Source organism: Sitophilus oryzae, unplaced genomic scaffold (assembly GCF_002938485.1).
Source record: "Sitophilus oryzae breed Bouriz unplaced genomic scaffold, Soryzae_2.0 scaffold_1393_pilon_pilon, whole genome shotgun sequence".
NCBI classification, from domain to species: Eukaryota; Metazoa; Arthropoda; class Insecta; order Coleoptera; family Curculionidae; genus Sitophilus; species Sitophilus oryzae.
Genome location: NW_022146052.1, coordinates 92,998 through 118,634, shown reverse-complemented (window position 1 = coordinate 118,634; position 25,637 = coordinate 92,998). Strand labels below are relative to the sequence as shown.

Below are 25,637 nucleotides of genomic sequence, written 5' to 3'. Positions count from 1 at the left end.
GCACCTGATATAGCTGGGTTTCCATATTTAGGTAGGTCTTTATTATACATAGTAATTTTACATCAGCCCAATAAGATACTATGGTTGGAAACTATATTTCTTTGGCTTTTGGTTCACTGCTGATGGATGGACATATGCTATCCAGTTCGGAGTTTTTCGGTGTCCTGATTCTATTAATCACTAAAACGCACCAGTTAAAGCTGGATGTGGATATTTTAAATATTTTTTTATTATAATAATTCTACCGCAGCCCAATAACATTTATTTTCACTGCTGATTGACAAATGCCATCCACTTCACAGTGTTTCAGTACTCTGCAAATTATATATCACTAAAGTTCACTTGCTATAGCTAGATTTCGATACTTTAAATAGATTTTTATTAGAATAATTTTACAATGCTGAGGAACACATGCTATCCTGTTCACATTAAATTCAAGTACTCTGTTAATTATACCACTAAAGTGGTCGTGTTTTAGTTTGATTCCGATATTTTAAATAGTGTTTTATTAGAATAGTTTTAATATACTCCTTCGGCTATTAGTTCACTGCTATTCTGATAATTAAACTTTAGTGTTCCTGTTATAGTTAGTTTTCAACATTTTAAACAGTTTTTTATAAGAACAGTTTTATTCCAACCCAACATCATACTTTTTCGACTGATGATTTACTTCTGGTGGATACATGTGATCCACTTTAAATTGTTCTAGTATTCTGCTAATTATAAAGTGTACAATGTCTCCCATTTTCGTGTATTTTACAGGGTTTCTGGCTTCTGAGTAGAGATGCAAAGATGCTATTTTCACATGACTGTGCTACTTTTTTATGAAACTTAAGATTAACTTTTTAAAATATAGACGGCCGGTATAAATTAGGTAATGAAAACAATCAAATAATTTGAAGAAATTTGGTTTTTTGGGTTATTAGGCCGTCGTCGGTTAGAATTGCTTCCTAAAGTTTCGCTAGCACGAGTGGCTAGCATCCTCAGAAGTGTGTTTGCTTCGACTGCTCACACTAGACTGATCAGTTTAGAGACTGATAAAAATGCAACAGTTTCAAGTTCGCCTTGTATTTCAAGAACTAAGAGGGCTAAAATAAATCTGTGCGCATCATCTTTAGTTTCATAATAAAAAAGTGGCACAATGATGAGAAAACCGCATCTTTGTAGGTCTACTCATAATCGAGAAACCCTGCAATACACACGAAAATGGGACACCCGATACAACCTCTGTTTGGAATTCGATATCTCAAACAGTTTATTTACGACAATAATCTTACTCAATGCATGAAACACTTTTTCAATTGTCTATTAAATATTATTTTTATAAATAAATTTAATTAAATTGAGGTCTACTCCTACTTATATCAAAGAGTTTATTATTCAAGTAGACATAATATATAATTTGGAATTTCATATTTTTATTTGGATATAAAAAATAGTTGTTATATACATTTCCGGAATATTGAAAAATATATCCTAACGGCACACAGCCACGAAACGGCGCATCCTATCCATTTCCATTCCCCCACTCCCCCTTTTATCTCCCCCGCCACACCCCTCGCCGATCCAGGCGCCGCGGCGCTCGACGCCCAGCGCCGCCAAACGGCGTCGCTGGCAACCTCCACCCTAAAAACATTAGGGAATACACCCCAACGGCAACGTGGTGCTGCCCTGCACACTAACCCTTACGCGCTGGGCTCCAACAAAGTGAAAATTATCGTTTTTACGTCGTTTGTGACGCGTAATATTTTCGAAATTAGCCAGTGGTCGATAGTTTGTGTCGGTGTTTTAAGCTGACGTAGTGAAAAAAGTCGGTTACGGTCAGTGGTCGGTGGTAAAAATGTTTTATTTTGATTTCGCACCTGGAAATCTTTGGTTATATTGACGCCTTTCGCTTGGAGGGAGCTCGTAATTAACTTTATTCGGCGTGGTTGTCTGGATGATTCAGCGAAAGAAATTTAAAGCTCTTGTTTGAACATAATTTTTAATATTTATTTTATATATTTGGATATTTTGAAGAGACATGTTTTAAAAATATATTGAAATTAATTTAGGGTGAGTTAAAGAAATAACAAATAATTAAATTTAACTTATTTCTAATTTATTTAAAGTCAAAATATTTATATTCGCTTAGAACGCCAACAATTATTCAATTTTTATAGTATAGAGGCAGTAAATATAGGAAAGTTCTAAATTGATTTGTATTTACATTTAAATAGCCACTTGTTGCGCAGAATATATCTAGATACAAAAATAAAAAAAACTGCTCATTATCTGAAAATTAGTCCCAATAAATAAATAAATGGAAACTCTATTCTCTACTACTGGAAAGAAAAATATACAGGGTCTAAAAAATTGTATCTACAGATAAAAATAAGACAAAAATTTTCTATAAACATGTGTCCTAAAATGTTTCCTGAAGAAGTTATAACCCTTGATAATATTTACAGCCCTCTAAGGTCCTTTCTTGAAACATCTTGTAATTTTTATTTTTTTAGTGATCTAATGTATAATTACATTGTTAAATATTTTAATACACTCCATTCAAATTCCTACTAATTACCTATCAATTCACTTACTTTTTCTCATAATTTCGATATACTTTAAAATCATCCACTGAAAATTAGTACATTATTTTTGTGACACCCTGTATATAATGTAAAATATCCCTTTTAGTAAAAATTACTGGATTAAGAATCTACAGAGACATAAATGCCTTATTTAATTATTACTGTATCATCCTTATTGTTGTACCTACGTGAAATACTACATCAGATGATTTTTATATTTATTATTGACACTTGTATTCTTTGAAACTTCTACTATTCTGTATTGGTCAGAGATTGAATAAAATCCAATATTTTATACAGGGTGTCCTTGGCTGAGCTGGCACTAGAAGTTTCTAAAAAAAACAAGATATCTACATCGGACCTTTTTGGATAAATGTTTCACAATAAGATCTCTCAATTAAACATATTTTATGTTTAATCGATTAAATATATATATATATATATATATATATATATATATATATATATATATATATATATATATATATATATATATATATATATATATATATATATATATATATATATATATATATATATATATATATATATATATATATATATATATATAATATATATTTAATATTTGTAAAACATAATTTACTATAACAGGCAATTTATTTCCTTCTATTAATTTACTAATTAAATATCATTTCCTTATATCAAAAAAATAATTAGTGGCGAGGGTGGCGATTAGTTCAATATCATCGTTATTGACAAAGATATGAAAAACAAGTTTTATATAAAATCTTGCATGGTTTATAAAGGTGCATATTCCAAAAATATTTTACTGTATACACGGTGTGACAAAAAAAAGTTACGATAAAGTTGTATTTTTTTAAATTGAACTGGGTTCAACATAAAATTTTACATAATAATACACTATTTTTATAATATTTTGGGTAAAAAGGTATATCAGAAAAGTGGTTAAAACCTGGAGAGAATTTAACTCTATTAATACTTAGCTATATTTTCCTAAGCACCAAAAAAAAAAGAATAAATCCATGAAGGTAAACTCGCGTCATCTGATACAGAGAATTTTTTATGGCGGGCGTGGCCAACATTTCAATGTTTTAAAAGCTTTATCTCGATCTTTTAAATACAAAACCCTGTATATTATATATCTTTTTGTATTAAAATATTTTTGTATAAAAGTGTTCCTAAGTTTTTAACGGTTTGGTTTGGTTTGGATTTGGTTTGGTTTCGGAGATAATCGCAGTATAATATTACGTATGGCTCTTTAAATAGTAAAATATAAGGCAAAAAATCATAACATGCATGGCTTTGATAAAAAAAATTCTGTTCTTCTCTTTGATGAAAACTTCATTGTGTTTAAGATACAGTGTTTGTACCGATCACTAACTTAGACTTCTAAGCTATACCCGAGGCTATACCACTTCTCTTTGACAGACTAGAATTTTTTCTTTCTCAAAGACAATTTTTTATATAAAAAATCATGAAATTTTACAGAAAATTTAATTATAAAAGAGGAAACGGTGTATTCATTTAAAATAAAAAATTGCTTTCAACTTCCGGTACTTCCGAAAATGGCGCCATATTGAAAATATTTTAATAGAGACATCTCATTATAAAAATTTGATATATGCAAAAAAAGCTCGGATCTATGTTCTCTAGGAACATCTAATGCAAGCTCAGCTATAGAGCCCTTGGAAACTACTGCGCATCTATGTATACTTATTTCTCTGACATTTTTACATGAAATAGAGAATTCAATTTTTTAATATTTTGTTTTAATGCGATATCTCCAGAAAATTGCAGTAATCATATTACTAACAGTAAAAATCTAACTTAAACTCTCCTACTTTTTGAATAAAAGAAAAAAAATGTTTATTGATTTTTTTACTAGAATGGCTTTATAGAATATTTCCTGATGAGAAAATGGCATTAAAAGGGACACTACCGATAAAAAAAGTAGAACGACTCTGTGGCTGCAATGTTTCCCGCTGATAAAATCGTTTTAACTAACTTTTCCTATAACAAAACTTTTTATTACCTCCAGTATTGTTCTGTGCAGTTTTTAATCATAATAAAAGAATAAAATGATTCTAACACATTCAACTGTGCTTCCTATACCTTTGTTCAGTTTAAATTTCATTCGCGAAATACAAAAACATTTATTTCTATAACTCACCCAATTAATTTTTCTGTAGCTTACAAATATGGTCGAAAATTAACACTATGCAAGAACGAGAACGACCTAAGATTGCACCCAAACCTGCTATAGCATCCAAACCAAAATATGTTCCCCCGGTTCGAATACAACAAAGACCAGCTTCGGCTCAACTACTGCAATCGGGTTCACATTCTAGAACTCACAGTGCCGGAGAAACCGTTAAACATCCACAACATGTTAGAAAACCTAGTACTGGAGAGAATAAACTTTTGTACGACTCTGGATATTCGATTCCACATCCAATCAAACGTCCTCAAGTCGAGTGTACACCCAGTAGAGTTGCAGAATCGTCTGTTCAAAGTATTTTGAGAAGAGGGCAGAATGAATCTACAGAACCCAGAAAGATAATTACACAAAACATCTCGACTGAAAGCTCTAATCTTAAAAACATAGAAAGGCGACATCAAAAAGACAGTTTCCTATCACAATCATCTGAAAGCGAGCCTTTGTATCCAAGAAAAGAGCAATTATTACAACAAAAAGAGGCTTTTATCCAAAAAAGGAATGCCTTACAAGAACAGCTATGTCCAAGAAGGACTGCTGAAGAGGAGAACGTGAAACCTTCGACAATCAGACATCATGAGGGTCCAGTAGAACACCTAGCTTCATTTGTAAATGAAAAATATGATAAACTATACAGAAAAACATTTGAAGTTACTAGAAAACCACCTAATTCTCCTAGCACGGTGTGTTGTAGTATTTTATCAAACGCTGCCACCGAGTGCTGTGGGATAATCAATGTTAATAAAAAGGAAATGAATGGCAGTAGTAGCAAAATGACCAAGCTAGATTCAGTGGACTCTACATCTTCGGATTCGGGAGGTTTCAAGGATTTTGTGCAACTGCCAACCGATGAAAACCAGTCAGTATTTCATCATCAAAGGAAAATATCCCAGCCAGAGTTTCTTTCAGACCGAAAACTATCCCTGGGTCATCAAAGGAAGGCTTCTCATCCAGAATTCGAATCTTCTGTCAAACCCAAGACGACCTACGTGGCAAACGCTCAAGCTCTTGCACAGTTTCTACCTCAAACCGAACAAAAAATTCTTCAACATCATAAGAAAAATGAGGAAGCGCGAACTAAACAACCCAAGCCGATTCTGGCACAGGGCAACTTGCAACAGTCGACTAAAAAACTGGAACAGCTGTTGTCCCAAAGGTTGGAAAAGGAGAAAGTGTTGAAGAAAAGCGGTGGGAATTGTCTGATAGACGGAAAGGACGAGGACGTCGAGCAGAAAATGCTAATTCAGCGACAGCTGCACCAGAAACTACACGCTGACCTGGAACAGACCGTGAAACAGATCCAGGTGATCCAGAGTATTGAATATCGATTGCCGCAGAATAGGAAATGGACAGAGGTTCGTATAACTTGTGTATATTTTAAAGGAGATAACAGAAAAATAGTTTTCGATTTAAGTAAATGAGTTATATTTGAGTAAGTTTAATAATATGCGTTTTAAATTAAACTATCTCTCTGTCTTTGGAGCGAGTTCATTTTTAAGCGTTAATTTTTTAAGATTCTTGGTGACCTCTTTTCTATCTATTTCATTAGAACACTTTTAGTATAACTTAGCAAAAACTTAAGAAAACATATAAGTGGGTATGTTATTATGTGTATATTAATTTCCTAATAATCAGTAATGGTTTGTTTATTCTTAGTTCATTTTTCATCTGGTCGTTTCTAATTTCAAATTTCAAATGAAATCATTAATGCAATAATGAAGCCTTGGTACGCGCACACTGACCAGCGCCGCACTCGCCGCACCCGCCGCACGAATCGCACTTTTTTTTCTTGTCGCGCACACTGACCCGTACCGAACGTGCCGCACGCGCCGCATTATTCGCTATTTTGATTCTTTTTACCTTTACTACACCCGTATTTGCCAATCGAATTTCTCATCAGTCGTTTCAGGAGTCCTGTCTGCGGTGATAGGGTGTTTTTTTAATATTTCTCGACAATGAATGACAACGAACAAGAGTCATTATGAGTTCCTTGCTAATAGAAGAAGAAGAAATCACGAGAAAGAATTGAAAGTTATAGGTTCACAATATTTGCAAAAATCCATGTGATTTCCATATTTAATTGAGGATGAACTAAACATTTTTTAATATGAGCCATGAAAAATTTGCGAACTTTCTTAGCACTAGCCGCATTTACCGAAAATCATTCTGGCCCAAGAATGCTGGCCGCATTTTCGTCGATGCGATTCGTGCGGCTCTGGCTAGTGTGCACACCTTCATTGAAAGTAACACAAACAATATTTTTCTTGGGTCGATGCGGCGCGTGCGGTGCGTGCGGCTCTGGTCAGTGTGCGGGTACCTTTACTGTTCTTCTAGTACTTTATCTGGTTAAAGGTGAAGTAACGCCTTTCACTTTTCAGATTAGGTTCATATCTAGAACACTATCGATATTACGATATAATATACAGATTCGGGGAGCAGATTTTAATTTTAAGCTTAGCAGTAATTAGAGATTGTATGTGTGTTGCAATATTTATTAAACGTTTAAATAAATATGAAGAAATTAATAATTACGTAAGCATGTACGTCATTTTATTAGATATATATATAACAGAGAATGCGTAATTTTAAATAGTACACGGTGTCCCAAATTCGTATCTCATTATTTTCGGAAACTGTGAGAGATACGAGGTCGGTTAAATTGAGGCAAAGGTGCACAATTTGATGCTGATTAAAATTCCACCTTGAAAGTCTAAAAACTCCGAATACCCCTGAAAATTTAAAAAAAATGAATAATATTTCGTCTTATTACTGCCAAAAATCACTAACTTACATTGTGTTGCTTTCGAAATATACGCGTCTAAAAGGTGATGGCATTGCACAAATCAGTTATCCAATTTCATATTTTATTTTTGATACTAGCGAAAAAATTGAAACGATACTAGCAAATATGTCATTTTTTGAATTATATTCATTTCATAAAACGCTTTAAGATAAAAAAAAATATGTAAAAAGTGTAGTCAATAAAATGTAAGTTAGTGAATTTTGGCAGTAATAGGATGATTTGTTATTTCACTTTTTTTAACTTTATTTAAATCAATTGGCCGGCCGTAGCGCAAGCAGTGTGTCGATCTGCGGTGCGAGAGATGGGATGGTACTAGGTTTGATCCTGAGCCAGTACTGTCGCTTAATTTATTTAAATGAAAATGTTGATTTATCCAAATAGAGCGACCAGCGAGCCGCCATCTTAAAAAAGGCAATGGCAAACCACCTTGAGTATATTTGACGTGTACAGCCTCTCAAATAGTGCCGTTCGGATTCGGCGATAAACTGTAGATCCCGTGTACTTGTGAAACACTGATGCCACACATCACAAGTACATGAGAGAGACAGCCGACGCGACGCTCTATATAGAGTATGGCACTGTAAGATTTAAATCAATTTAAGAAAATAAATTTCTCAAAATAAAATAAAATGGAAAATAAAAAAAATGTTAATTAAATCCCAATATATTGAAACAGTTTAAATTAACGCTTTTTTATGTTTCGCTAACACAGTAGCTTTCTCAAGACTAACAAATTGCTACTACAGTAGAAAGAGTCAGTCTTGAGAAAGCTACTGTATGAGCATAAGCGAAACATATCATAAATTTGTTAATTTACTGTTACACAAAAAAAGCAAAACATTGTTTACAAAATTTGTTAAATTAAACTGTTTCAATATAGTGGGATTAAATAAATATTTGTTTTATTATCCGTTTGATTATCGAGTTCCACCAAGTAGAATGTAGAATTTGTTCTGACCAAGCTAGATTCAGTGGACTCTGCATCATCGGATTCGGGAGGTTTTAAGGATTTTGTGCAAAATATCCCAGCCAGAGTTTTTTTCAGACCGAAAACTATCCCTGGGTCATCAAAGGAAGGCTTCCCATCTGTCAAACCCAAGACGACCCATATGTAGAATGTAGAATGTTTAGGACAGGGGTTAATCACTGCGGCCTTACAGATCTATTGTGCGTTCCCGTTTCTTGAATTATAACGAGTTATAACTCATTATACAGTCTCAGGGCTTTGACAGAAGCCAGTATCTGAGACGGCTCCACAGACGCCAGCTCTCCATCTCCGACATCAGCCGTACCAAGGTTTATGGCACGAACGGTTGTCGTCACGGCACACTCAGTGATGAGGTGTTCTGGCGTTTCCCATTTTCCCTTCAGAATCTGCATTCGCCGTTGTTTCTCAGCTTTAATCTACTGAGGTGTTCGTTGAGGAAACAGTATCCTGTTAGAAACCCCGTGACGATCTTTGATTGTTCTTACTTAAACCAAGAAAAACCTTTGATTTTCTCGGTCGTAAGTTCTGAGAAACTCTTTCGAGTGTCTTAGATCGTTGGAGGACTCCCATTTCTGAGTTCCGAAGGTTACTGAGTTCCGCTTTAAGTTGGTTTTCGCTTGGAAAGCAGAATGGTTCTGGTCCAGCTAGTGGAATGTTCGCTCCTTTTCTAGCTATATCGTTTGCTTTTTCATTGCCTGAGCGGGCACCCAGAGTAGGAGGACTATTTTCTTTGCCTAATTTGTTCAGCTTCTCTAGACATTCTTTGATCAACTTCGTATTGATGGTTACTGAGTTGATTGCTTTTAGTGCTGCTTGACTATCAGATAAGATTGCTATTTCCTGTTTTTGATAGTTCCTTTCTAAGATAAATTGTACGCATCTTTCGACAGCGTAGATTTCTGCCTGAAGTATGCTGATGTTCATTGCTATTGTTTTGAAATATTTAGTTTTCGGCCCAAACACTCCTATCTCTGTCCAAGCTTTGTTTTTATAGAAGCATCAGTATACCACGTTATGGTATGGTTTTTCACATGCTGAGCAAACGTTTCTCTCTTCCAATCATTTTTATTGCGCATTACTACAGTGAGGTTTTTCTCAAAGTTGAACATTCTTAGTAGTCATCCACTGGGATTTGGAGGAGTGGAATTTTCTTTTTGAGGGTGTTCCATGTTCCAAGCCTCTGACGTAAAAATTATCCCAGTACTATTTCCGTCAATGTGTGTGACCATTCTAATCATTGTCGCATAGGCAAATCCACCAAGTAACTGCATACTCTGCAGAGTCAATTCAATAAATAAAATATTAATAATAGTACTGTCATAACGAAACATCGCCTATCAATATTAATACAAAAAGACACAAATAATACAAGACTAATTAGGTTACACTGTGGCTATTAGATTTTATATTAATTTTCAATTATTATTTTTTAAGAAATAACTATATATTAACAAAATATATTTTATTTTTTAGAGTAACAGAAGTCAGCCTGCAATTGGACTGAAACACACACCCAAATCAAGGGTAAGTTTTAAAATTTATTTCTATATTTTTTTAACTTAATTTTAAGGTTATTTGCTGCTGGTAAATTTCGACGTAAACAAATTAATTATTAAATTATTAAGATTTGAGATTATCAAGCAACCTAAAATTAAGGGTTTTAAATTTATTTTCACCGTCTTCATCTTGATTAAAAAAAGTTATTTGCTGAGGTAAACAAATTAATTACCTACTTAAATTAAAAACGTTTAACCAAAATAAGGTAAATGATCGGTCGATTAGGATTTAAACTTAAAATATTATTCTACGGAATTTAATTAATTAATCATAAATATATAAGGCTAAAATGTTCGGTATTTTTTTGAAAACCTCCAGCCAAAATCGTGCCGTGCCTTTACACTGGATTTTTTTATAATCAATCTTGGATAGAGATTTGTATTTATGGCCCTAGACCCTACATAAATTTGCGAAAATATCTTTGGGATACTTTATGATGTACCGTGACTCACTGAGCGAGTGCTATTAGATAGAGGAATGGTCTGACATTACAAGGTAGGCAAAGGAAAAAACCTTAATTTATGGCAGGTAAACATGAATTGTTCCGAGATGGATGCTGAGATTAACCTTCTTTGCACTTAAAAATATTTACAAAAATGTGGACCGGGAACTTCCCATGTAATGATTTTTTTTTGCATTCAAAAATGATTTTTTCCATATTATTTTATAATTTGTTCCATACGATCGAAAAACACGCCGTCAAAGACGGCTTGGGAATGATAATCGATGATGATAATATTGGCGAGGTCAATCTCTAAACTAATATATAAACTCTAATTTACTAAAAAATGACATAAAACTTGTCAAAAACTCACAGATTTAGCAATCGCTGCAACCATCAGAGACATTGGAAATGATAACACCATATATAAAACATAATTAACGTTATATATTTGCAGCTGAACTTGATATAAAAAAAAAACATTCTTAATAATAATAACTAATAATGATTAGAAGAAAAAATAAACTTATTTAAAAACAACAATTAATAGAGGGCAGTTCAACGTTATTTTGTTTTATTTTAGGGTAGTTTAAATATTGAAATATTCATAATCTATTTTATTACACCTTATAAAAATAGCCTTGATTTTTCCTGCAGATACCTTGAAATTAAGTAAATATATTATATATTTTAATCCTTAAATCCTTTCTGAAATATATCAATACCTAAATAAAAATATCGTTTCATTACAAACAACATAAATAATTGTCAAAACCCAAATCAAAAATTACGAAAATAGTACTGTTTTGTAACCTTTGCAAATATCAATATCAATATATTCAATTTTATAATCGCCCCCTGTAGCATAGTCGTCAAGTAATATCGTCGGGACTAACAATATTTGCATCTCGTATATCGCTGAGAGTTTCGTGCTGTCATGCCAGTTCACCTAAATTAGGCACCACGCGACAAAGTTTTGATGCTTTAATTTGGTCAACTGTGCGGCTAGTGCGACACCGGTACTGACGACCTTGAAAGAAAACTCGAAATTTGGCCCCCATATACGAACATAAACATTTCCAATGTTAAAATTAACTCTAATGATAGACACACAAATCTATTTCCAAAAAAATCGAATTCGAATTCCCGAATTTGGAACACCATTTAAAAATGATTTTTTCTCAATATAAAAGTAAAATACAACCTTCTTAAGGCCAACTATGTAGACCGAGTATGGACAAAGACAAAGAGAGTGACATCTAGGAAAAGTCGACCTCGTCTAAATTATTATCGATTGTCCTTCTTTGACGCCGTTTTTTTATCGTGTGGTATCTGTAATTAGATATAACGTAATTTGAAATATATGTTTTTGGGACATCATCATCATCATTTTCGCTTGTTCAACCATTTCCAATTATGGTGTAGCCTCCCCCACACAGGGGGGGGGGCGGGCGCTTGGGCTCCCCCTCTGTATCCGCCACTGGGGCCCATTGTTGTCTATGGTTGGCTATACGGGCCAAAGTTATCCCTGCTAATTTCCTAACAACATGGTCCCATCTCAGGTTTGGTCTTATTCCAGGTCTTTTTTTTTCCTTTTGGATAACATGCTGTAATTTTTGTGGTCCATCTATTGTCCGTCCGTGTTTATATAGTTGAGCTGAGCATACCCGTGAATTTGTTGGGCCCAACAACACGTTCATTCACAAAAAAATACATTAGTACGTACACAAGGGTAGTTGGATGCTTTCAAATGCAATTTTTATTTGAGGTATTGTTATTTTTTTCTAAGCAGAACATCTTTTAAAAATAATTGATTAAGAAACATGGTTTTAAACTGAAAGCACTGAATAGGGAAGTTATATATAAGAGTAAAAAAGTTTCAAAATAAATCAGGCTATCCAAATTTATGTTCCTCTAAAGTAGTTGTCTAAGATTTTTTTATTTAACAAGAATAATAGGGATAGCCAATTTCAACCCCATCCACTTATTTTAAAAACCACTTTGAAAAGTTGAAAAAATATACCGATATTGAGTCTGTTTTAGTAGTAGTAATACCCTCATAAAATTTCAATATTTTATCGTTATTTTTTTGTTAAGATAAAAACATTATTTTCAACCATATAGTTGCCCAATTGGTTGACGTTTGACTCCACATTTATTATAACAGGCCGCTCTTTATATTTATCGTGGAATCACCTCTTAAAGTTATAATATTAATATTGCATGTTTGGAATATTCCAATTTTTTATATTCATTCCTATTTTTTAATGTTTAATTCATATTAATTTATTTAAAAACTCACCCTATTACGACGGCACTGGTGTCTGAAGCGTGTATTGTTCTACCGAAGAAAATGCCCAACTCTTACCTATTTGACGCTATTCATGGTGTCCAGTTTCACATTACACGCAGTGTATGGTGTATTATACGAGTTGGATTAGTGAAGTCCCCTTTAGGATGTATTATGACCGTCTGCGGTGTTGTCATGTTATTGATCTGTTATTGCATTAATATTATTATATTAGAATAACAAAGCGATACTAATAATATTACAGTTAGCTTTGATATTCTATTGATGTACTAATATGTCGACCGGTAATATTATTTCAGTTAAATCGATTATGACTCTACCAATGAATAAACTGCTCCATATCTGTAGAGTAACTAGTCAACACATAACGTATAACAAGATCGAGAATAAAATAAATGTTTAGTTAAGTTTAGTAAGTAAGTAGTAAGTTAAGTGTATTATTTACTAATTTCACATCACAGGTTCCAACCAAATTTGTAATAGTAAAGTTGAACTGAAAAAGTAAAATTGTATATTTTGGTGATTTTCATAATTTTTATATTATCGATTTTTTTGCATTTGGTTTGCATCTGGTACACTTTTGACAATTTTTTTGACAACTTTTGACGACTATTAAAATTTGTATGATCATTAAGTAAGCCTCTTCTACACATAACATTTTATCTGTCTTACCTGTTCAGTCAAAACGTATCAAGTAAAACACTGTGTGTAGACAAAAAACGGACCGCCTGACCAAATCATTCTGTTTTACAACAAAACTGCCGTTTTGCCTTAATTGAAAAAATGTAAGTAAATTTTCAAAAAAATAAATTGGGATACATTACAGCATCCTTAATAAGCGACTTATAAAAATAAATTTTTAATATTTTTGTATAGTTTCACAAAACAATGTAATTTTACAATATTGTTTAGAGATATTTAATAATTATCAAACAATAATATTTTCACAATTGGCTTTGCGTGTTTACAAGTTAAATGCAAACAATAAAAAAATGTATAGTAAAATTCCATGTTTTTCTTTTAAACCTAGTAAAACATCCAGTGTATACGTTAGTTTTTAATCCTTTTTACCTGGCAGGTAGCACGCTATAGATGGATCTAAAGCTTTGGTTTCCTACAAAGCTCCCAAAGCGGTAATGCAAAAGAGCGACCCAAAGCGGTATTGCAAAAGAGTGAAAGACGGCGGGTTACGCCGCAAAAAACGTGTATAGACTTGCAAATCGGGGTGTGTTTCTCCAAAGCGCTCTGTAAGTTGGGATATTGCAACCTCCGTCTTGACGGTGCTCCAGTGCAGTGATTCTAGCTTTTATATTTGATTTGAATTGACTCAATGCGAAGAGCTGCAGTATTTTAACACACCATATTTAATGTTACTTTACACTATTACAATAATATTCGCCGTCAAGCGACCGCCAAATTACGTCCGCTATTTTACGGCACAGTTTTGTAAGAAACTGAAAACTGAAGCTTAATTGAGAACTGAGAGAACTTGAAATGAGTTTTCGGAAATTAAAATAATAGGGAAATTAAAATAACTTTGGTTGCACATCATAATACGACCACCAGCAAACTCCATAAGACGATGCATGGTGTCATTGATGACGTGCAACGAAAGTTTTAATTTCCCTATATCTCTGCATCTATCAAAGAACGAAATCGAAATTATATTACCATAGAAACGCTTTTTGATTTTTAGGATTGGGAAAAAATTCAACTATATTTTCTTGTTTTTTTTTAGTTTTCTCTAAAACGGTATGGAGATTTAAAAAAATATAAAAAGAATTAACCATTTTAGAACAAGCAAAACTTTTTATGGAGAATGTTTTTTCCTTTAAATATCAATAATAAAGAGTTGTTCCTCTTGTAAAGACAATCCGGGGACATACTGTATATATAACATCCCTTTATTTAAATTATAATAATTTTAAATTAAACTAAATAATAGTTGCCTGATTTTACGCCAGAAGAAAAAAACTGGTTTGGCCCCATTTGCTAGGCAATTATTGATGGACTTTATATATCCATTTGGTTTGGTTTGGTTTTGGAGTTTCTGTCATTAATTTCTGGGATATAAATAACAACAGATACAAGATACCTTGCTTTGGCATTTTTGCAAATGAAATGTTTCAAGATCATGCACTTTAGTAGGTCTTGATGGTTCCTAAACATCAAAAAAATTATGTTCAATAAAGTATTTTATAAATGTTGGTGACTCGATTGTCGACTAGCCTCTAGCACACACACCTACACACTACGGTTAAAGAATACACGAGGCGACATGTAATTATTTGACATTACCTCACTAAAATATATTCTAAATAAAATATGGGCTGGAGTACCAGAGGACTAGAGGGTTAAAAAGCCCAAGTCAATCGGCTTCGGAATTATTACACTAATTCACACACATTTTACGTCATACATAATCTAATAATTTACTATTCTCTATTGCTTATTTTTCATAGTGTTTGGCAACGTCGTCGCGACGAGATTTCCACCGTACAGTGAGTCACTCGCAGTGGTTTCACGAATCCAGTGGACCAGTTAGTTTTGAACGAGCTTTCGCGTGGTCTACGTCGAGCGCGACCCGGCACAGCTTTCCACATTATTTCGAAAGCCGCGTACGGTTTATTAAGAATTTTTGGTATATTTACCAGAATTTTGCCGTATTTCAAAGTTTTTTCGACACACTACGGTGATATTTGATTAAGTCAGATTTCTGGTTCGTAATTGTCGAATTATTACTAAATTTTCGGTCAATTTTAATTTGTTTTTTAGTGTTCTTAGTGACTATTTGTTTTGTTTGTGTTAGTTCTTTTGCTGTTATTTGAAATCATATTATTTACGGTGATGCAGTATCAAACGTTGTCAAGTTTTTTGTGTTGATTTTATTCAGTTTGTTTTGTTTTATTTTTCCTCCACCTGGCAGATCTGCAAAATATCATCTCCACTTTCTGCATAGATTAGGTAAATATTGTTAAGTTGTATAATTTTATACATATAATCTAGGTATATAAGAGAGCAATAATATAATTTCGGAATTGAAATGTGTTTGTCAATTATTTTTGCATTAGCTCATTACTCAAACTTTTAATAAGTTTTTTTTATCTCTCTGCCATTTAAATGGATGTATTTTTTCCGGATTTTGCCATTATTTATGTTTACTCAAGATAATGGAATAATACTTAATTTATATCATTTCGCAAAATTTAATATTTGTTATCTTTGGGATGTTTATTTATATTAAAACACATAACACTGATTTTTTTGATAGATGTAATTAATAATTCTGTATTACTTAATAAATGTTTTATTTATTTGTCCATTTGTTACATGCAATTTCTAGTCGCCCAATTATTTAGTTACAGAATTGAAACTAATATATTATGACGGAGCTGCATACGCTTGCAATCATTAGTCGGCAGATAGTTTCCATAAGAATGTATGTATTGTTTTCCCAGTAAACTAAATAGTCGGCTCAGTAAATATCGCATGGCGGCGCGCGTGTTTTTACTCTAGGCTCTCACATGCGCAATTTTTAGTCGGTCGATTATTTAGTTGCAGAAAACTTCGTGCAACTTTTTAGTCGTCCAACTAACTTATAACACGTCTTAGCTTGTCTGCGGTCACTGGAAGTAACTTTAATCTCAAATAGATATTTATTATATAGCTTCTAATGGTGTAGTACCTACCTACTAAATAATGAGATAAGAATGTACCTACTTTTTAAAATTTAATATGTTTTTATGAGTTTTATGAGTTTAGGAAAGATGGATTACGAGGAAGATTGGGACTAAAAGAACACAGCTTCTTCATACAATTATAAAAATGACATTTTAATAAACGCGCGTTGATTTGTTATGGGATATATCCTCGGATACCTTCATACACAAACTAACTGTTTAAAATCCATTTTTGTAATAACATGACAAATCGATTTATATAGTCGGCCGACTCAGCGAACATTGGTTCTAGTCGGCCGATCGTTTAATCCTTTAAGCGCGTGCAAACAAGAATTAAGAATGCATTGTCAAAACAATACATTTTATCGTGTCGATCGATTAATTATTTGATTGCACGTGTACGCAGGCGTGTTTGCAACTCTAGTTACAAATCTGCAACCGAATCTGTAACTAAATAATTGGCCGACTATAAATTGCATGTCAGAGCGCAGATGCCAAGTTGGTCGATCAAATAATCGGCCAACTCGAAGTTGCATGTGAGCGCCCAGCGTTAATTTAAAGAACATGTAACAAAAAAAAAATATTCCCATGCATGTTGCTTTTTTGATATGGGTACAGATGAAACCCCATACCTATAATGTTTATATGAATATATGTTAAAAATCAAGATGATAATCAATTTGTCACCCCTATATTTATATTATATCTCCAGATTTGTAAACAAACAAGTGCGGTAATGACTGTGATACCGTCACATTTAAACTTTATGACCTTATTTAAACAGTTTTATAATTGTTTGTCAAATATTTACTCGACATACAACTTTTTTTGTTCGCGTTGTTAGTGAAAGTAAGTTAGTTTGTTTTCTGCCTAAATAAATTAGAATAGTAGAATGGTTTCTCTTTATTTGCTTCAGTAGTCACTACAGACATGACCTTAATTATTGTTAAAGCACACATATTATCAAGTGTAATATATGGAATATGGAGTGACCTAGTAAAAGCTTTCGGCGACATTGGACAGATTTTCTGAGCTTATGTTGAAAGCTTCTTGGACATGCTCTGTTTCCAATATTGTGTTACCAAGATTATTATAAATTACTTGCTAGATTTCTTATTAATGGTCAATTTATTTAATTTTGTTAAAATGTTACCAAATAAAAGAAGTAGCACTTGTGACTAAAAATAATAATGTTTTACTAATTTTGTTTCAAAAACTATAAAAACCTTCAAAACTCTAAAAACGAGGAAATATTTTAAGTGTATAAGGATTTGTTTTCATCGAGGCTCTAATAGATTTTTAAATCTTTTTTCTACTTTCTTTCTTTTCTACTACTACATCTTTCTTCTCTACATCTCACTCTGTATTCGTTATATCCAATATAACTGGAGTTTTAAAACTTTTTTCTTTGAAAATGGGCATTTAACTGATGCGTCCCTAATATTCTAGGAATGTTTGAAGACAGGTAACATTATTTTACCCCAATATTCATTCATGCAATCCAATGTCTATTTTTCTGTGTACAAGGGTCTCTTAAATAAGAGCCAATCATTTTAACTGGTACTGTAATTCGAAGCTAGAAACACGCTCATTTCACTATTTTTAGCGATAAAAATGTTGATTTTTTTAAACCTTTCTCGAGACCTTTCTACTGTTGTAGGTCCATTTTCCCTAAATTTCTTGACGGAAATGGCAATGCAATGTTGTCATCTTCTTCGTTATTCATATAATATGTATGCTCTCGTCTATGCTTGTAAGGTCTCAGTAATTTTTATTCCTACACAAAAAATACGAAAATTAATTTTATTCATGACAGTGTGCATCACTAACATTATGGGCGTTTTATTTCTTGAAATTTTTGCAAGGCAAAGCCTACCAATAATTCTATAACAATTTTAGAAAATATATGTTTCACTCAACACTTCAAAATTTTTAATATTTTTTTGTGTTTACCCTTTCGATGAGAATGTAACAGTTAATTTAACCAGAAATGACTACTTACAAGGGTGGGTTTTAAATGGCACCCTGAGTATATTTGAGGGTCTGAGTTCCAAAACCAGTTTTATCCAAATTCGTTAATTTTCAATAATCGCAAAAAACGAACCGCAACTTCATTAGTCTTGGAACAAATGCACGACTTTAACATGTAAATTATACAGGATAGAATGAGTTACGCCACATAAATGATGCTGAATATTGTGCAGAGCTGCCAATACTAGACTATAGATGCTTTTACTCAAAATTACCAAAAATGGATATGACTAGTTTTGAAACTCAACCCCTCATTTCTACTTTATTGGATAGAAAATGACATTATGAATATAATAGCATATCATATGTCAACTTGTAGCATTTTCGCATATGGTTTGTTTATTTGAAATTGTAAAATGCGATTCATAAAGACAATTTGACTCGAAATACCAAGTGTTCATACTTACACACACGCATGTATCAAGTAAACATAATCTCACTGGCATAATATTATTTAAAATTTTGCGCATCCCAAAATTCTACTTAAAACAACTAAAACTTCCTCTACACCATTCGCGAAATAACCCGAAGTAAATCAAGCTCGAATGGCGAAGAAGGATATTTTGTACCTAGCCTAACTTTGCCTCTTCCGAGGCCTCTTGTTAGCTTATTTTATAAGTTATTACTTTCTTGTTGATATGGCAACACTGGATGTCGAATAATCTAACAGGCCTCTGATTGCCGGTTGATACTGACGGTTCTCAAAATGTAAGGCTTTTTAAAAATGACCAATATTTAATTTTACTTATTCTTAATAGGTACATACTTAGAATTTAAATTCTATTTATGACAGCCTTTAATTTACACGGCATAATAAATAAGTGCATAAAAATGCAGTAAAAAGTTGAGTGTACTACGCATTTCTATATTTTATTTTTAGTTTTGTGCATCGAAGAAGCCAAAAATAAATAAATCCCTATTTCAATTTTAAAACTTACCGACCTACCATTGAAAATTTCTTAATTAGCGATTTTAAAGGAATCTCTTCAAGAAAAAATAAATTAATTTCATTTTGGAGAGGGTATTTCTGTACTGGCATAATTATCTGATAGAAAAGTTTCATACGGTCTCTTTATATTAAAGTATTAAAACGTTTGAGCATTTTAAGAAAACTTAATGGACCGCTTAATGAAATAATTTGGCATATTGCCCTGACTTTGATGATTATTATTGCAAACTCTTAGCTTGAAACCGAGATATATGTTATTAGTTTTTTACATATAAAAACTTCATAAAATATTTCTTTTGGAAAGAAAAGTTTAAAACAGAGTAAGCTTTTAGCATATATCAGTGTTTTTAGTACTATTTATACATTTATGGTGGGTTTATTATTCATATTCTTTTGGATATACTGCCATTAATACAGGAAAAAATCTGTTTTATGTCAAGGACAATAGTTTTGAGGGTATAATTATTGGTATAAGGATGCTAATTTCTCAGAAAAAAAGATATTTAAATTCAAATAACGCATTAACCCTTTAAATGATTTAAAGAGATGTTTATTTAATTATTGAGGTACCTATAAACTGTCATGAGATAAAGTCATATTGGTCATTAACACTTACTACCTTGCTTAATACCTAATGCTAGTTACCTAATCAGTTAAAACAAGTAGGCTTTGAAACTAAATTTGTGAAACTTAATGTATTCTTAATTAAGAATACATTAAGTTACTAATTATTCACAATTAATTGTAAGGGCTGATCCATCACAGTACCATCAGTTGTTATCTGCTATTTTAATTCACAGGTAAATTGCATTTTCAGTCATTTTTTGGAAGTTGTGGGTAAAAATCTTCCGTGATAATGTGTAATTTTTAACTTTTTTACTCGCTCTTTTAAAACATCATTATTTTCTACTTTTCTTATTTCTTTTTCTTGTTACTTCTTTCTAGCAGAATTGATTCTAATATATCTTTATTATCTTCTTGCATTCTCTTGGAATGTCCGAACTATGCCAATTGCTTCTTTCAGCTTCGTCCGAGGCTTCGTCCATAAATAATCTCTCACAATGTTTATATCCCTTCTAATGGCTTTATTTCTTATTCCTTTCAATCTGATCGTGTGCAATTTTTCTGTACAAGCTCATCTTTGTTGCCATTAATTCTCTTTTATTGATTTTAGTGAAGATAATATAACTCCCAGAGCGTATATTACAATAATCTGATTATTGATTTTTTCGAGAATTTCCTACATTTGTGAAAGTTTGGAGATAGATGCACAACAAGTTAGTCACTATACATTATAATTGACACATCGAATCATTTATAAAACTTTTTAAAATACAGCATGACCTATTTCTCGCATAGCATAGAAAATAATAAGAAAGCGGCTTTTTAAGTTGGGTTTTAACGAGTTCTATTCATCTAGGCAAAAGTTGAGGAGCAAAAATAGTTTTAAATATAGGGCATTCCTTAAAGTAATCCAGATTATGCTTTATACTAGAAATTTGAATTATTCAGTGAATAAAATAAAGAAGATCGAACGAAAGCATGAAATTAAAACAGTTTTTACAGCTACAACGGATGCAAAACAAAGCCTAACTACCAGTTCCAAATGAATGGTGGTGCCACTTAAACCGCAAGATCTTACTGATATATAGATTCTTCGATGGCTATCGGCCTGTTCCATTGCAACCTTTTCAGATCCATCCTGGTCGTCTTCTTATTCCCTTAGGTTACATTTTTGAGTCACTAGATTTTTTACAAAATCTAGCAACTTGGAGACTGACTCTCCATATACCTCTTTATATTATATAATATTAAAATTATCTAGAACAAAGAATCACACATTTGCCAGGCTGTTGCACCGACATAAAATAATGTGTTCTATCATTTATTCTTCAGATTGACACAACCTGCATATGGCTTCGTCCGTCAATCCTGAAAACTATTAATTACCAAAATTATTAATTGACATTACTGACTTTTTGAAATGCTCGCGTCCATAAATAATATATCTTCATTCTCTTCTTTTTTTTTTCGTTTTCCTTACCCATTTCCTTCGCTCATTTCTGTAGGTTCTATAACTTCTAAGGGGGGGTAAAGCCAGGATAAGAATTTCGGACTTACACTGTCTTTATCTCAGTTTCGGTCAGATGTACCGCTGACTGATATCAAGTGTCAACTAGCCTAAATCCTAATGAGCTTATATACTAGAACATGACATGTGTTCTGTCCACCGGTGAAAAAGTTGAGTCCAGTGAAGCATGAGAATGTCAGCATATTGGTGCGTCTTCTAAGTGGCTACCATATCGATACTTGGATTGCTAAAGATGTTGATTGATTTGAAAAAAAATGAATTAATTTGACATAAAAACGGCTTCATTAAATATACGTTTTTTCCGATGAGGTTCCTTGTGGAGTTTCTACCACTTTATATTGTGGGGCTTGGACAACACATGGTCTACAATACCTTACTTCATTGTTTCACATGTTTGTACATGATTTTTGCGTTCGTTACGTCTTGTGTTCGTTAACTCACTGCATTCACAAGGTAGGTAACTTTTAGATGCACAGGTGTTGTAAATCAAATAGTCTATAAATATCTTTTTTTTCAAAACTGTTTCTAGAATTACTTCTCTCAACAGTAATGAAATACTTCCCTGCTCAGTATGTAATACTATTATTTCAAAATTGACCATTTTCATATAATTTATAGATGATGTTATTCAATATATCATGCAAATTTTGTTGGAAACTTTCCTAGAAAGTCTTCAGAACAAAAGACCTTTCATATCATGGAAAATTACAGCAAAACATTGAAAATCCCTCGGAATATCCAATGTTATTATGAAGAGGCCTTGTCGCACGTTATGCAGTTCAGTTCTCGCAGCTTTCAGGCAGCTTATTGTGCGAAAGTTCTTCCTTGATACGAGCTCAATGGTGGAAAATCGCAGAGAACGGTGGAAGTGCATTTATGTAATATCTGGATGCACCAGGTAATGACAGTAAACTTGTCGGTGTGACATAAATACTGTTACGTTGTAATAGTTAAGGGTGCGAGACAAATTGTCTTGCTGATAGTAAATTATTTAGTAACATGTTGCGAATTTTGAACTTTCCTTGTTTTGAAATTAAATCCAGATTTATTAGAAATTTTAACTGTTCCTATTTTTTTTGTTTGAAAGTGGAAGAAAATAGTGTATACGAAATCAAGTAATTTCATCGGTTGGCATTCTCATAAATTTCGATATATTACACGACCGAGTACACGACGTGTCGACTTTTATTTTTGAGCAGTCATTATTAGGTGCCAACCTAACATCACTAAAGCAATTATTTAAATACGAGTTGTAACTCATCATACCAGTCTCAGGGCTTTGACAAAAGCTAGTATCTCAGACGGCTTCACAGAAACTACTTAGTTCTCCATCTCCGATATCATTCGTATGGCACGAATGGTTTTCGTCTCGGCGCACTTAGTGATGAGGTGTCCTGGTGTTTTCCCATTTCCCCACGGAATCTGCATTCGCCGTTGTTTCTCAGCTTCAGTCTATTCAGGTGTTCGTTGTGGAAACAGTGTGCTGTCAAAAACGTGATAATCCGAAGATTGATCTTACTTAAATCAAAGAAAATCTTTGATTTTACTCGGTCGTAAGTTCTCAGAAATTTCTCCGAGTGTTTAGGACCGTTTGAGGATTCCCATTCCAGGTTCGTCTTCTGTTGATACATTTCTCCGGTGTTTTCTGACTCAGAAGTCTGGTTATCGGGACATAAGAATCACAATAACGAACAGACAGATGAAATGGCCAAACAAGACTCATCAATCTCGAATGGTGGAAAACCTTCACCAAAATTCAGGCAGACCTGATAAGTAAAGGCCTCAGTAAAGACAGAAAGATTATCAAAGCTGTAGTGGGGTCTACTAACAGGGTATTGTAAGCTTAATAGGCACCTAAAACTGATGAGGTTTTGCTAATCTGAAGAAGAAATGACAGAACACATTTTATGTCAGAACGACTAGTAGGTACTAGGCAATGATAGGCCGTTGACAAAGAGATATACGGAGAGTTCATTCTCCAAGTTGTTAGACTTTTTGAGAAGGATAGGAATGGAGAATGTTACCTAGACATCAAAAGAGGACCACAATAGATCTCTAGAGGTAGTGGAACAGGTCGATAGCCACTTCAAAAATCTAATCCTTGGCTAGGTAACAGTTTCTTGATCTCGTCGATATTACAACACCAATATCAATTATTTATTAGAAAAATCTGACGTTTCTAGATTTTCATTACCTCAAATCATTACTTAGTTTTCTTATTGAATATAACTTCGATTATTAATTCACACTGGGCTGGTTAACTTTTTCTCTGTAAATTTTTGCTAAAGGCAATTCGAAAATATCATTAAAACATGTCCAGAAACACTTCCAACCGTGCCATTTTACGAGTACCTAACCAATTTAATCCAATGCAACAACTCGCCACAATAAATAAAGACCCTCGGACATTTTCGTAATTAACTTCGTTCCCTTTCTGCCCCCCCCCCTTTACCCGCCGCTGTGGTGGTTTCGCCCATACGGCCGATGCGAGGAAGAATCGCCTTCTCATCAAACCAATCTATAAAATAAAAATGGCCATAAAAGTCATGGCATGGCGGACAAGCAAGACGACGATGCGAGATCTGTGTACACCCATTTATTCTGCCGAGTGACTTCGAAGTTTGCCGATAAACGATCTTCAATAACCGCGAATTTAATAACGTTTCAGCGTTGAATTAGAGAGAGAGAGCGCGAAAAACTAGTTGTAATTTTTGTCATAAGGTCGGTTCTTTTATGTATATACAGGGTGTAAATTCTTAAGTGCAGGAATTTTCCTTTTTAATAATATGGAGATGGTTTTATTTATATGAAACAAAAAAGAGAATCTAGGAACTAGTGGGGTTGCAGTCGGAAGGGTTTGGTCTAGAATTTATACACTTTGTTAATTGTCAAGCTTTCGGAATTTATTTATTCCATCCTCAGGTCATCAACGTGGTAAAAAGACCATCAAGTAAAAACATCACTAACCAGTCAACCACACTAAGGGCTATCTTGGAGCGGTTAAGCCGCCTGATTATTATTTATAACATTGGAAATAATTGCGAGATCTTCGAGCAAATTTCAATTGCGTCTCAGTCTTGATGAGGTTGAGATATCTTATCATCTTGATGAGATTGACATTTTGATGAAATTGAGACGCAATTGAAATTTGCTCGACGATCTCGCAATTATTTCGAATGTTTTAAATAATAATCAGGCGGCTTAACCGCCCCAAGATAGCCCTAAGTGTGGCTGACTGATCAGTGATGTTTTTACTGTGGAGTTTTTAATGTATCTCTCAAGCCTATTTTTTAATGTAGTTTTTATGAAGGTATTTTTACCACGTTGATGTCCTGAGGATGGAATCGAGGATGGAATAAATAAAATTCCGAAAGCTTGACAATTAACAAAATGTATTAATTCTAGTCCAAACCCTTCCGACCGCAACCCCACTAGTTCCTAGATTTTCTTTCTACATTGCCCTACAATGTTATTTCGTATGTACAATAGTAGTCAAACTGAGAGTCAAACAGTATCCAGTATCCCATAGAAACTGTTTATTAAGTCTGCAAACATCAGAACAAGAAAAAGTGTGCATCTATTAGGACTCTACTCTGTGACTGCGGTGTGTCGTATATTGGAGAGACAAATAGGTGAAACAATGAAGTCTGGCATTGCAGAGCATGTGTGATCAAAACAACGTAACATAAAGTCGTCGGAAGCTCCGGTTGTCCATAAGGAACCTCATTGGAAAAAGCGTAAATTTAAAGAAGCCGTTAATAGATCGATAACAACCTCATGCTTGACTGCAATGACTGGATCTAACCATCTATAAAATTTGAGCTTTTTTTAAGGGTTAACGCCTTGCTCTAATATATAAGATTAGTAATTTTAGGATTTAAATTAGTTTAAACCTGATACTGGTCAGTGATACATCTGAGCGAAACGTTAAGTCAAAATAAATAAATATATAATAAAAACAATGGTCCGAAATTCTTTTAGTATCAAATTTTGAATTGTGTTATTCCACGACCTTCT

The 25,637-nt window shown here is 33.2% G+C and overlaps 1 protein-coding gene across 1 annotated transcript; it reads left to right on the top strand.

Annotated features, from left to right (window-relative positions):
* Positions 1-1,678: 1,678 nt before the first annotated feature.
* On the top strand, positions 1,679-10,082 carry LOC115875619 (the record flags this gene model as incomplete). Its single annotated transcript, XM_030891116.1, has 3 exons — positions 1,679-1,834; positions 4,742-6,122; positions 10,032-10,082. Coding segments are annotated over exons 2-3 (1,404 nt in total), but the record flags the coding sequence as incomplete, so codon positions are not given.
* Between the last annotated feature and the right edge of the window lie 15,555 nt (positions 10,083-25,637).